The sequence below is a fragment of the Ostrea edulis genome, chromosome 5 (genome assembly GCF_947568905.1).
Source record: "Ostrea edulis chromosome 5, xbOstEdul1.1, whole genome shotgun sequence".
Taxonomy (NCBI): Eukaryota; Metazoa; Mollusca; class Bivalvia; order Ostreida; family Ostreidae; genus Ostrea; species Ostrea edulis.
The window spans coordinates 10,647,190-10,660,072 of record NC_079168.1 but is presented as its reverse complement, the minus strand read 5'-3'; the positions used below and the strand labels follow the sequence as shown (position 1 = coordinate 10,660,072).

At 35.2% G+C, this 12,883-nt stretch overlaps 1 protein-coding gene across 2 annotated transcripts in view; it reads left to right on the top strand.

Moving 5' to 3' along the window:
• Positions 1 to 11,055, top strand: part of LOC125650217 (ankyrin repeat domain-containing protein 24-like) — a 41,001-nt gene extending 29,946 nt beyond the window's left edge. For both annotated transcript variants that reach the window (XM_048878294.2, XM_048878293.2), the window contains 6 exons: positions 1,281 to 1,378; positions 2,284 to 2,433; positions 3,560 to 3,631; positions 5,891 to 6,949; positions 8,652 to 8,717; positions 9,017 to 11,055. In XM_048878294.2, coding sequence (XP_048734251.2) covers positions 1,281 to 1,378; positions 2,284 to 2,433; positions 3,560 to 3,631; positions 5,891 to 6,949; positions 8,652 to 8,717; positions 9,017 to 9,091 — 1,520 coding nt within the window. In that variant the 3' untranslated portion in view covers positions 9,092 to 11,055. The remainder of the gene's footprint in view (positions 1 to 1,280; positions 1,379 to 2,283; positions 2,434 to 3,559; positions 3,632 to 5,890; positions 6,950 to 8,651; positions 8,718 to 9,016) is intronic.
• The last annotated feature ends 1,828 nt before the right edge of the window (positions 11,056 to 12,883 follow it).

Sequence of the window (12,883 nt, the reverse complement as noted above, 5' to 3'; positions counted from 1 at the left end):
ACTGTATATCATATAATGCTAAAGGGGTTTCTGAGAGGTGGAGAAATACTGTGTATCATGCAATGCTAGAGGGGTTTCTAAGAGGTGAAGAAAAACTGTATATCATGTATTGCTAGAGGGATTTCTGAGAGATGAAGAAATACTGTATATCATGTATTGCTAGAGGGGTTTTTGAGAGGTGGAGAAATACTATATATCATGCAATGCTAGAGGGGTTTCTGAGAGGTGAAGAAATACTGTATATCATGTAATGTTAGAGGGGTTTCTGAGAGGTGGAGAAATACGATATATCATGCAATGCTAGAGGGGTTTCTGAGAGGTGAAAAAATACTGTATATCATGTATTGCTAGAGGGGTTCTGAGAGGTGAAGAAATACTATATATCATGAAATGTTAGAGGGGTTTCTGAGAGGTGGAGAAATACTATATATCATGAAATGTTAGAGGGGTTTCTGAGAAGTGGAGAAATACTATATATCATGCAATGCTAGAGGGGTTTCTGAGAGGTGAAGAAATACTATATATCATGAAATGTTAGAGGGGTTTCTGAGAAGTGGAGAAATACTATATATCATGAAATGTTAGAGGGGTTTCTGAGAAGTGGAGAAATACTATATATCATGAAATGTTAGAGGGGTTTCTGAGAAGTGGAGAAATACTATATATCATGAAATGTTAGAGGGGTTTCTGAGAGGTGAAGAAATACTATATATCATGAAATGTTAGAGGGGTTTCTGAGAGGTGGAGAAATACTATATATCATGAAATGTTAGAGGGGTTTCTGAGAAGTGGAGAAATACTATATATCATGAAATGTTAGAGGGGTTTCTGAGAGATGAAGAAATACTATATATCATGAAATGTTAGAGGGGTTTCTGAGAGGTGGAGAAATACTGTATATCGTATAATGTTAGAGGGGTTTCTGAGAAGTGGAATATAAATTTTATTCCAGAGAAATACTGTATATCATGTAACGTTGGCATATTGGAAATGCTGGCCATTTTGGCAGATGAGGAAAAATTGCCAAAAGTGAAAGTGCCAATATTTCTATTTATATAAATGATACACCTGTGAAATGAGAATTGCGCCAAAATGAAAAACTTTAAGATTTCAACTGACGCCAAAGTAGGTATGTTTTGTTCCCCCAGTTCCCTGAATAAACCAATCGGAGTAGTTCTTTCTTTAGATTCCAGTTATGATAACAGTATTTATCGTTGCTATGTGTCAGTCGCTGTAGATCTGAAGCACTTGTCATATCTGTATTTTATTTTATTTTTTAGAAAGGAAATCAAAACCAGAGGATAAACAGACGATTGCAATGCTGAGGAGCAAGATTTACACCCTAGAACAAGAACTTAATCAACAAAAGCTGCACAAGGTTAGTTCTTGCAGAAAATGGACAATGTCTTCTTAATTGATAAAGCACCTTTCTTCATTTGTTTGAGATGAAAGTCATTGATGGTAGGAAACTGAATACATAAATGTTAGAGGTTTGGAATGATTGTAAAATCAAAACCAATAGATGATTGCTTTTCAGAAAAAATTGCTGCGGACATGGTGATTAGACTATTAACTGCGGTACTGCATGATGATTTTTTAATTGAAGGTCACCTTTAAAACTGTTGATTTAAACTGCACATGTATTAAATGCATGTCCTATTCATCTCTGAAGTAATTCTATTTATGCATTTATTTTTTGTTTTGTCTTCCTTTTCCAAATTTTCAACTGTTTTATACTAATTTGTCAGGTTTGCAAAATTTGATACTAAATTTTCAATTGATTTGTTTATTTTGGGCATTTTGGATGTAGAAAATATTTGTTACAATCACTGTGACTCACATATTGGTAGTTTTGTGGTGGTTTAGGCACTATATTGACAAGAACAAAATGAATGTGTAAAAAAACTGGGAAACCACTTCCTACATCGAAAATATTGTCTTTCGTCAGAATGCAGTTTCCTTTTGTATATAGGAATATTGCTTCACAGGTCTGCATCCTGCCAATGTCAAGTTTAGACAGTTTGTGTTGAATATCTCTCAGCAGAAGCCCAAATTATGGGTTTTAGCAGCATCTGAGAGCATGAAATCTGTCTGCAGGCATGAGTCTTCAGTGACAAGCATGTCAAGAAATGTTTTTGTATTCATTACACTAACCAACATTTATTTTCTATCTGCTATATTATGCATTATCTTATGAGCAATCGGTGCAATGTTCTGCTATTATTTCTAATACAAATACAATGCGAATGTTTGAATAGAAGAATTTGTATGGTATTTTTTTAGGAAGAAGAAAAGCCCCAGACTAGTGAAGCTAATCACTCAGATGACATTGAATCACATGACCTGGTGGTACAGTTAAAGATGGAGCTGGAGGAAATGCAGGAACGTGTTGATGCTTTAGAGGAGGAGAACAAGGCTTTGTCAGATCAAGTGGTCAGTTTAAACTAGAAAATATGTATTCCCCCAATCCTCATGTTTCCTTCACATCAAGCGGTCACTACAAAATATGTAATCCTCCAATACTCGTGTTGTCACACCAAGCTATCACTACAAAATATGTAATCCTCCAATACTCATGTTGTCACACCAAGCGGTCACTACAAAATATGTAATCCTCCAATGCTCGTGTTTCATGTCACACCAAGCGGTCACTACAAAATATGTAATCCTCCAATACTCGTGTTTCATGTCACACCAAGCGGTCACTACAAAATATGTAATCCTCCAATACTCGTGTTGTCACACCAAGTGGTCACTACAAAATATGTAATCCTCCCTTGAATATTCGTGTTTTTATTTGTTTAATACATGTATTTGATCTGAAGAAGAAGGAAAGGATATTGGAATGCATGATTCTGTAAGAATCAAATTGTCTCAGTACAGGTGTCTGTGCAAGTCTTCCATTCTGAATTAATTCTTAATTCCATTCTTACCTTGTCCAGGCCATGTAACTTTTTAACATTAGAAGAGGAAATACTTAACATGAAGGCTGTCCATGTGACTAGAGGGGGTGTGATGACCTGACACAAGGTCATTTCAATTAGGTCACAATCACCATGATATGGAATCCTTATTTGGGTCGTAGCTTTGTGATAAAGAAACACTTGGACCTTGTGTTAAGTTTAAGAAAAATTAGGCAATCCTTAAAAGATTGTTACACATGGCATTAAAGCACTCGCCAAATTTAGGTACCAGAGTATTGTTAAACTAACACGTGGTGCAAAACATACAGTGTTATATTCCTGTAGGTGAACTGTTTAGTCATGGGTCATAAACTATGTGTGTGATCCACTGGTAGAAATTGACATGAACTTCCTTTCGTATACTGCAGACGTATTTAATTCCACAGAGTCATAATCTCAAGGATTATCATTTTTGGTTTGATCCACAGGTTTGAAATTCCACTGAGTTGCAATTAGCTTACATAAAAGTAGCTTACATGCGTTAAGTCCACTGGTATAAAATTATGCGGATATAATGTGACTGTGAACTTGGCAGAAATAAGTACCGCACAAAAAATATGTTTACAGTACCTAAATTTCACCATTTATCTTTTCAGCTAAGTCAGCAAGCAGAGGTTTTAAAGAAATTGAGAGCAGAGGAAAATGAAAAGGAAGAAAAACTTCAGAAGGTACTGTACCACTACCGTCAGTACTTGTAAGAGGATGGAAAAAGTTATAAAACCCATTGTAACAACATGAACATCACATTGTAACAGCATGAACACCATATTGTAATAACATGAACATCACATTGTAATAACATGAACATCACATTGTAATACCATATATCAGGTTTTTTCCGCGTGTATTCAATTTCCGCTTTTTTCACGACAATTTCCAAATCGCGGAAAATAAATCCGCGTAAATTTGATACAAAGTTTACTTTTATGATAAAGTTATACGGCCGATCTAACCCGCACATCTCAAAGTCTGTCGAAATTCACAACTATGAAAACCGGCCTTGATTCCCCGATTCTTGATTTTATTAAATAAACAACTCGGGTTTTGTTAATTAACCTCATCCGACCCAGTGTTGATTATATGTTAATCAGTTGATGGCTTGGGTATAATAATTGAATCAGTGTGTCAACTAAACAAGATCACAGCCAAACTATTACCCGTGCGTTTTAAAACGAAAGTGCTAGGGGCGATAATTCTCAGAATAGTCATGCTCGACTGAAATAGAAAGTAGAAATCGCGTTATAATCGAAAAATGTAAAGTCGTTGAATAAAGGTAAAATTTCGTGAAATCACACGGAAATGTTATAAAAATCATGGTCGTTTAATACAAGTACAATAGATAGGGTAACGCCTTGGGTGGATTATTACGGTCACATACAGCAGTGAGTCGCTTATTTACTATAGTGTAAAGAAAAGTGCGAAATCATTGTGTGATCAGTAACTCAGAAATCGTGTAAATCGTTTCCCTGTGTGAATTTTTTGCTTTAGAAATCAGGAGTTATACTTTCACAAGCTGGATTCTTTTATAAGTTTAAATAATCCTGAATTATATTTTCACGATGACTTTAAAATAGTGAAAATTTGATTCGCGTAAATTAAATACACTATTTTAGGTTCTGATTCGCGGAAAAAACCTGATATACGGTAACTTAAAGACCACATTGTAATATCATAGACACCACATTGTAATAACATAAACATCACATTGTAATAACATAGACACCACATTGTAATAACATGAACACCTCATTGTAATAACATGAACACCACATTGTAACAACATGAACATCACATTGTAATAACATGATCACCACATTGTAATAACATGAACACCACATTGTAATAACATGATCACCACATTGTAATAACATGATCACCACATTGTAATAACATGATCACCACATTGTAATAACATGAACACCACATTGTAATAACATGAACATCACATTGTAATAACATAAACACCACATTGTAATAACATAATCACCACATTGTAATAACATAAACACCACATTGTAATAACATGAACACCACATTGTAATAACATGATCACCACATTGTAATAACATGAACACCTCATTGTAATAACATGATCACCACATTGTAATAACATGAACACCTCATTGTAATAACATGAACACCACATTGTAATAACATGCACATCACATTGTAATAACATGATCACCACATTGTAATAACATGAACACCACATTGTAATAACATGATCACCACATTGTAATAACATGAACACCTCATTGTAATAACATGAACACCACATTGTAATAACATGCACATCACATTGTAATAACATGATCACCATATTGTAATAACATGAACACCTCATTGTAATAACATGAACACCACATTGTAACAACATGAACATCACATTGTAATAACATGAACACCACATTGTAATAACATAAACATCACATTGTAATAACATAAACATCACATTGTAATAACAAACACCACATTGTAATAACATGAACATCACATTGTAATAACATAAACACCACATTGTAATAACATGAACACCACATTGTAATAACATGAACACCACATTGTAATAACATAAACATCACATTGTAATAACATGAACACCACATTGTAATAACATGAACATCACATTGTAATAACATGAACACCACATTGTAATAACATGAACATCACATTGTAATAACTTAAGACTATTTAAAAAAAACAGAAAATTGTAAAACACCAAACATTATAACAATATGAAGTTGATTGGAAAGACATAACAAATTATGACGTCTCCATATGAGTGAAAAATTCTCTAGCTAGATGTTAAGCAAGATACAATCAATCAATCATAACAAATTATAAATCTCAAAACATTGTAACAATATGAAGTTGACAAACTTTTTGACAGTAATATTGGCACTTATACTTTGACTGGTTTGTTGCAGGTTGTTGAGAATGGTATAGAAAGTGGAAAACCAGAAAATGATGGAGAGGATAGTCCCACTACAGACATGTCTACACTACAGGAAGAAAATGTCAGGCTGGAAGAAGAGCGAGACAATCTGAAGGTGGATTTGGAGGCTCTGAGGGACACTTACGATAAGTTAGTACAGGCGGGGGACAATTTACAGGACATGTACGACCAGCTGCTGATGGAGAAAGACCAGCAGTACGAAGAGTTCGAAAAACTGGTGCAAGAAAAGGAAGAAATTGTCAAAGAAAATGAATTTCTTCTCTCAGATGGTAATGCCATGCATGATGACCTTGAGAAGCTTGTCCATGAGCTGGAGAAACTTCAGGAAAAGTACAAAAGTGTGATGGAAGAAAAGGAAGATTTAGAGAGAAAACTTAGTGCTTCAAACTTTTCTGGGAAAGCTAGTGAGATGGCGAAGGTTATGGAAGAGAGAGACAAGTTAAAGCTGGAAAATGAAGAATTAAAAAGTGAGAATGAAAGTCTGAAGCATGACCATGATGTGGTGTTGGAAGAAGTCCAGAATATTCAGGAACAAAACCGGCTTCTACAGAGGGAGCAAGATCAGATCCAGGCGGATTTTGAGGATGCACAAAACGAGTTTGACCAACTCACTCAGAATCATGAAATTCTGCAGCAGGATTATAACCAGTTAGAACAGGATTATTCTGAACTGCTGCAGGACAAGGACAAATTAGAGCAAGAATTTCTAGAAGTGCAAACAGCAAGTGTTCAGGTAGAACAGAGAAACCCAATCCTCCAGGAAGAAAAGGAACAACTGCAGCAGGAGAACGAAATCCTTGCGTACGAAAAGGAACAGCTAGAAATGACAATCAATGAACTGTCCAAGAGTAATGCTCTTATAGAGGAAGAGAGTAGTAAGGTTCAACAGGAGCTGTCCAAAACACAGGAACAGCTCAGACAGGAAGTGGCAGCCCGTAACATAGTGCAATCAGACCCCTCAGCAGCAGACAAGGAGAAGCAGATCAAGTCGCTTCAAGTCCAGGTCGCCAGACTTCAACAACAGCTCGCTGTAGGTTTCTAATCCCTTTAATTGGAAAAAAATCCAATATCTCTTATCAAAATGTCACACTCCAAAAGTTCAAAACCCGGTGGATATTTTTTACTTTATATTTACTATTTTTCTTATCTAGTCTGACTTTGATATTTTGGTTATGTGGGTTCATGATTTTGGTTACCTTGTGTTCAAATTTTGGTTAAGTTATTGTGTGTGAAATGATAGCAGAGCATCAAATTGCATGCAACAGAGTGGTCATTATTTGTGTGTGTTTTTTCCTGCATCGTCGTCATCATTGTTTCAATGGTCCACATTTGCGCATCAACACCGGCAAGCAGGCTGGTTTCCTCTCCACATTTTACAGGCATTATGTGAACCAGTTTCATCACAAGGGGCGTCTCCACTCAGGTAACCATATTCCAATTGATTGGCTTCCATCTTAATCTGGAGTATTGTGTTCTGCTTCTAATGTCACCCTGCTCAAGTTTTCTTCTCTTTAATATTTTGTTTGGAGCACGGATAATCGAGTCACTAATATTCACAGTATATTCAGGAAAATCCTTCATCAGGTAATTCTATAAATGCTAGATTTTTCATTTATCCCAGATTTTAATCAAGAAAACTGATCATTTATTTGAGATCTTTTCTATGATTAATTTGATTAAAATTAATGAGAGGAAACGTGCTCACAATCTGATTGTGTAATACACATAGATACAAGCTGTGTTGAGTTTTACATAGTACTTCCTGTTGTGTTGAGAAGAACAAAGCATGACTTTGTACGCCAGGAAGTGAAAGTAGATTTCTTTGTACACCAGAAAGTGAAAGTAGATTTCACATGTCATTGTATCACTGATTTTTGTTGTTCCGTGGTTTTCAGGATTTGCATTTTTTGTTGTCGTATGTATTTGCTGCTCATAGTTGCACTGTTTCGTTCCCGATTATTTAGGTATTTTTATTCTGCCGTTATACATTAATTGCTCCTCAGTTCTCGTGTTTTCGCTGCTTTACTCAGAGTGTGATAGAAGCCTTTTATTTTTGTATGTTGCAGTGATTGTCAAAATCAGTGTGTTGCTATGTTATGATCAGCAGATCCCAAGCTGTGAACAGCTGTAGAAGTTTTAAATCAGAAGACCTTGCTCATGAAAACTTGATATAATATATATAGTTGTATATCTATTGCAATCAGAAATAACACTGCAGATTGTTTGAAGCACAGAGCAATAGCAGTTGTTGTGTTGACAGATAAACCATTTGTTGGATAGTAACTTGCCGCTTTGATGTGTAACTGCACATTTCACACACAAACTGACTGTCTTAACAGCCCTCGTTACATGGTATTTATACCAAGGAAAAATGTATGTGTACTATTATATAACAGAATATGTATCTATTTAGCTGCTTTGAACAGTTTCTTATTCAGGACAATGTAAATCTGAAACATTTGCATGTAATTTAATATTCATGGGAGGTTAATTTTTGTTGGATATACCCTTGAATTTAAATCTTTTTCAAACAAAAGAAACTTGACAACAGTAACACCTCTTCGAAGTCCCCATAAGTCTGGCTTATTTTTCTTAAAGTATGTAAATTTGATCCCACGAAAATAAAGGATTTTCCAGGATCAGATTTATTTGTCAAGAACTGCAATCGTGTGATATTTAACACCAAAGTTTGTAACTGACACTAATTGGTCTTCTACTGCTCCCATTTGCAGGAAACCGATCGTCATCATATGGATGTGATCAATACATACAGAACGCACCTGATCAGCGCAGTCCAGGTAAACCTTGATTACAATAACAGAACATTGCAGATGATTTACATTGTCAACAGATTCTTTCCTACTTGCTTCGATACTCTTGGTCTTACCAGCATAGAATATCATTCAGTAATTAAGTGGAAAAGATTGGATTTTAATTAAATGGGCATTTACACAATTCGGAAGAAATGCTAACATTTGAGAATCATCAACAAGATTTAGCAATTAAAAACCCAGGACAAAATAAAAGATCCTTGTTAGTTTTCACTTTTATTGTCGATTTGGCAATTTATTTCGCTACATTCCTTCTTTGGTTTTAGGGACACATGGATCCAGATGTGCAACAGGCCTTGTATAATATCATAGAGCTCCGTAGCATGGAAGAATACTGCTAAAATCGGGAGAAAATGAAATGCCTGTCAAGAGGAAATGTTCTTAAACTGCCAATCATAGAGTCAGCAAGATCTCCCATTGATGTCTGAGAAGGAGGAATTGTGGGCGTGTCCAATCACAACAGTGCAGATTTTAGATCAGGATGTTTTTGTCTTTGTAGGGAAAATGCTTGCCATTTTTTTGGAGGAAATATTTTTAACATGGTAGTCTCATAATGTTTAAATGAAATGTGAAGCAATTTTTTCTTTGAGTTAATTTAGTTGAATACCTGACAATTGAATGCTTTGCAGATCACAGGTACTGTGTGTGCTGGAGTAATGCAGTAAATTTTATTTATTTAATTTTTTTTAAATAAAAGATTCGGTGCATCAAGCAACTGGTGCATTATGTGAGAGGACAATCTTAAGGTGGCTAGGTCTGTTTTTATATTCACAGTCGACTCAGGAATCTAACTCATACTCATTTTGTCTAATGCTATATATATATATATGTGTGTGTATTTTCATATCATATTATAAATTTTATACCATTTTCTTGAAAAACTTTTAAATTTCTAGTTTTGCATAGTTCTCGAAATGTAGTTTCTGAAAAACACTAGCTGAATTTTGTGTTTTAAAAAAGTGTCTGTGTAAACAGTTTTTTAACAGTCTTATATGTATGAGAAAAGGTGCAGGGAATATTGAACAAATATGTCTCTAATTACATATTGTAGTTATCTCATTTCAAAAATTGCTCTTGTACTATTGCTTTATAACAAATTTTCCTTTATCGAAAGGGTAAAAGCAGGTGTCTGACAGTTCGAAAGCAGAGCTGGTCTACATAATTTGCTTGTTATTCTCAGTGTACAGAAAAAAGCATTAATTAAGGCAGCATTACTGCTTCTTGTAGGAAAATCTCAGTGATATAAATAACTGATCTGTTTTCTTTGTATTCCTGATAGGGCCTGGTAATTAGGAGTAGTCGGATGTATACAAATTATCTTACAATTTATTTGTCATGTGAGTCTTCTCACAACAGTTTTAATGATTGTAAAGTACAGCTTTATTACTATGAAAGAAACAAATTGTAAACATTACTATGAAAGAAACAAATTGTCAACATGGATATTTCCGTGTGGTGTTGATTACATGTATTTCCTTTGCAAATCATACGTGTAGTGTTTAATTATGCGAGGTCGATATCTTTCATATAAAAATTTACAGTATATACAATATGCCAAATTCCTTCTTTTTTCATCAAGATTGGATGATTATATTAGTAAAATCAATTTTCTTCTAATATCGTGAAATTTTATTTGTTGTACAAACAAGAAAAGAAATTTTAATAATTATATCCATTCTCTCTGTTTGTGCAGATATTGGCTGTGCCTTTTTGAACACTAAACGAATTGTACAAATTGTAAATGAAGGAAAATCTAAAAAGTCCTAAGTATCAGCATGGGTTGTAGTTTGTATTCTGTTCTTGTATTATTATTTTTTTAAATTATTGTGGGGGGGGGGGGGGGGGGGGGGGGGGGGTTGTCCATGGAAAGTACTGGAGATTTAGTAGTATTTTGATGTAACAAGATATATATGAAAAAAATATTGAAAATGAGCACTTTGAGAATGAAGGGGTGGATCCTTTCTTGAACATTCCATTCGTGTACACCTTTCATGTTAAATATGTGAGCATTGAACAAACTAAATTAATACCTATTCTCATTTTTATTTTCCACATTCCCTTTTAAACTATTTTCCTTATTCAAAATCATAGATATCATACTTTTTATGTGGCCATTACCTTTTTAATTTTCTCTTCAATTGTTGGCCAAAATCAGTCACCATTCCCAGAAAATGTGTGTGTTTGTACATAATTATATTATTGCAATAAAAAATATATATTTTTACACAATAAATTTTATTTTGGTGAAATGCATATTTAATATGTATGATGAACAATAATATTCCGAAATAAACAGGAAACATGACACGGTCTGTTATTATTGTTTTTTGGTTAGTATTTTTATCGCTGGTATATTGATACTGCTGAATGAAAAAGTTGGAATCTCGCTGCTAAATTAAATACTATGGAGAAGTCATCAAAGGAAACCGTCTGTAGTGGAGGTTTTTGACTGTCATTATTAGATATTCAGTTGCCTTAAGGCATACAGAACTTTCGTCCTTGCGACTCTGCTTCCACACCAACACTTGGTACTTAAGATTCTCCATACTTTATCAATTTTTAGATATTCACGTTAATACCCAAGCAACTTCTCTTGAGAAATCAAAAGTCTCATTTTGATTACATATCACTTATCTAAATAGATTCAAGTTCTTCAGATTGTAGCGTTGGTGACTGTACAGTAGTATTGATGAAGGTATCCAAATAGGAAGTTAATATATATATACACTCTAAATACATCTGCACTTGATGAACAAGCAAACCTTAATCACAGCATCCCCATGCAACACATTGTCACAAAGCAAGCCTACTGTCTCTGTTCACACTATGTCATTGGTAGGTGCTCCCAGACTCGGTAAGCATAGCTTGCAACATGGCATTCAGCAACATAGTTGGGTAGGTGCTCACAGAATCAGTAAGTATTGCTTGCAACATGGCATTCAGCAACATACAATGTAGGGTAGGTGCTCCCAGACTCGGTAAGCGTGGCTTGCAACATGGCATTCAGCAACATACAATGTAGGGTAGGTGCTCCCAGACTCGGTAAGCGTGGCTTGCAACATGGCATTCAGCAACATACAATGTAGGGTAGGTGCTCCCAGACTCGGTAAGCGTGGCTTGCAACATGGCATTCAGCAACATACAATGTAGGGTAGGTGCTCCCAGACTCGGTAAGCGTGGCTTGCAACATGGCATTCAGCAACATACAATGTAGGGTAGGTGCTCCCAGACTCGGTAAGCGTGGCTTGCAACATGGCATTCAGCAACATACAATGTAGGGTAGGTGCTCCCAGACTTGGTAAGCGTGGCATTCAGTTGGTCCCACTCGCAGCATTGTTTACTTTGGAAATCAATAACGATCCTTCCACCTAGAATTTCTCTTGTAAATATGAGGCTGAAATATCAAATAAAACTATTGTGTTCACAGCATTGCTATGTTGTCATTACTTGGAGAATGACGGAAGACGGCATTGTAGGAACATTCAATGATGTGCTTGCAAATTTTACCACAATGCTTGCGACTGTCATCTCCCACACAATGAGAACAAAACCACACTGCCTTCTTTTATATATATATTAACACCAATGGAACGGATTCGTGAAGATGTATTGTTTTCAATTGTTCTGCAATCAAAATATAGCCCACCCAGATCATGGTTTGGCATTGTTCCAAGTACTGCCATTTGACTTGCACGTTGCTGACATGAACTCTGAATTGAACAACAGAGTTGATAGGAAATAATCTATGATAAGAAAATATGTGTTTACTGATGGTATCTTCATTGTTATGTGCATTTACTGGGTGGCCTTGACCTACATTGTTCCATGTGATTACTGACTATATATGACCTTGACCTACATTGTTCCATGTGATTACTGACTATATACGACCTTGACCTACATTGTTATATGTGATTACTGACTATATATGACCTTGACCTACATTGTTCCATGTGATTACTGACTATATATGACCTTGACCTACATTGTTCCATGTGATTACTGACTATATACGACCTTGATCTACATTGTTATATGTGATTACTGACTGTACATGAAAAACTTTGATCTTGATTTCTTCACAACATTGCTACGTGTGATTAATGACTGATATACATTGCTACATGAAATGT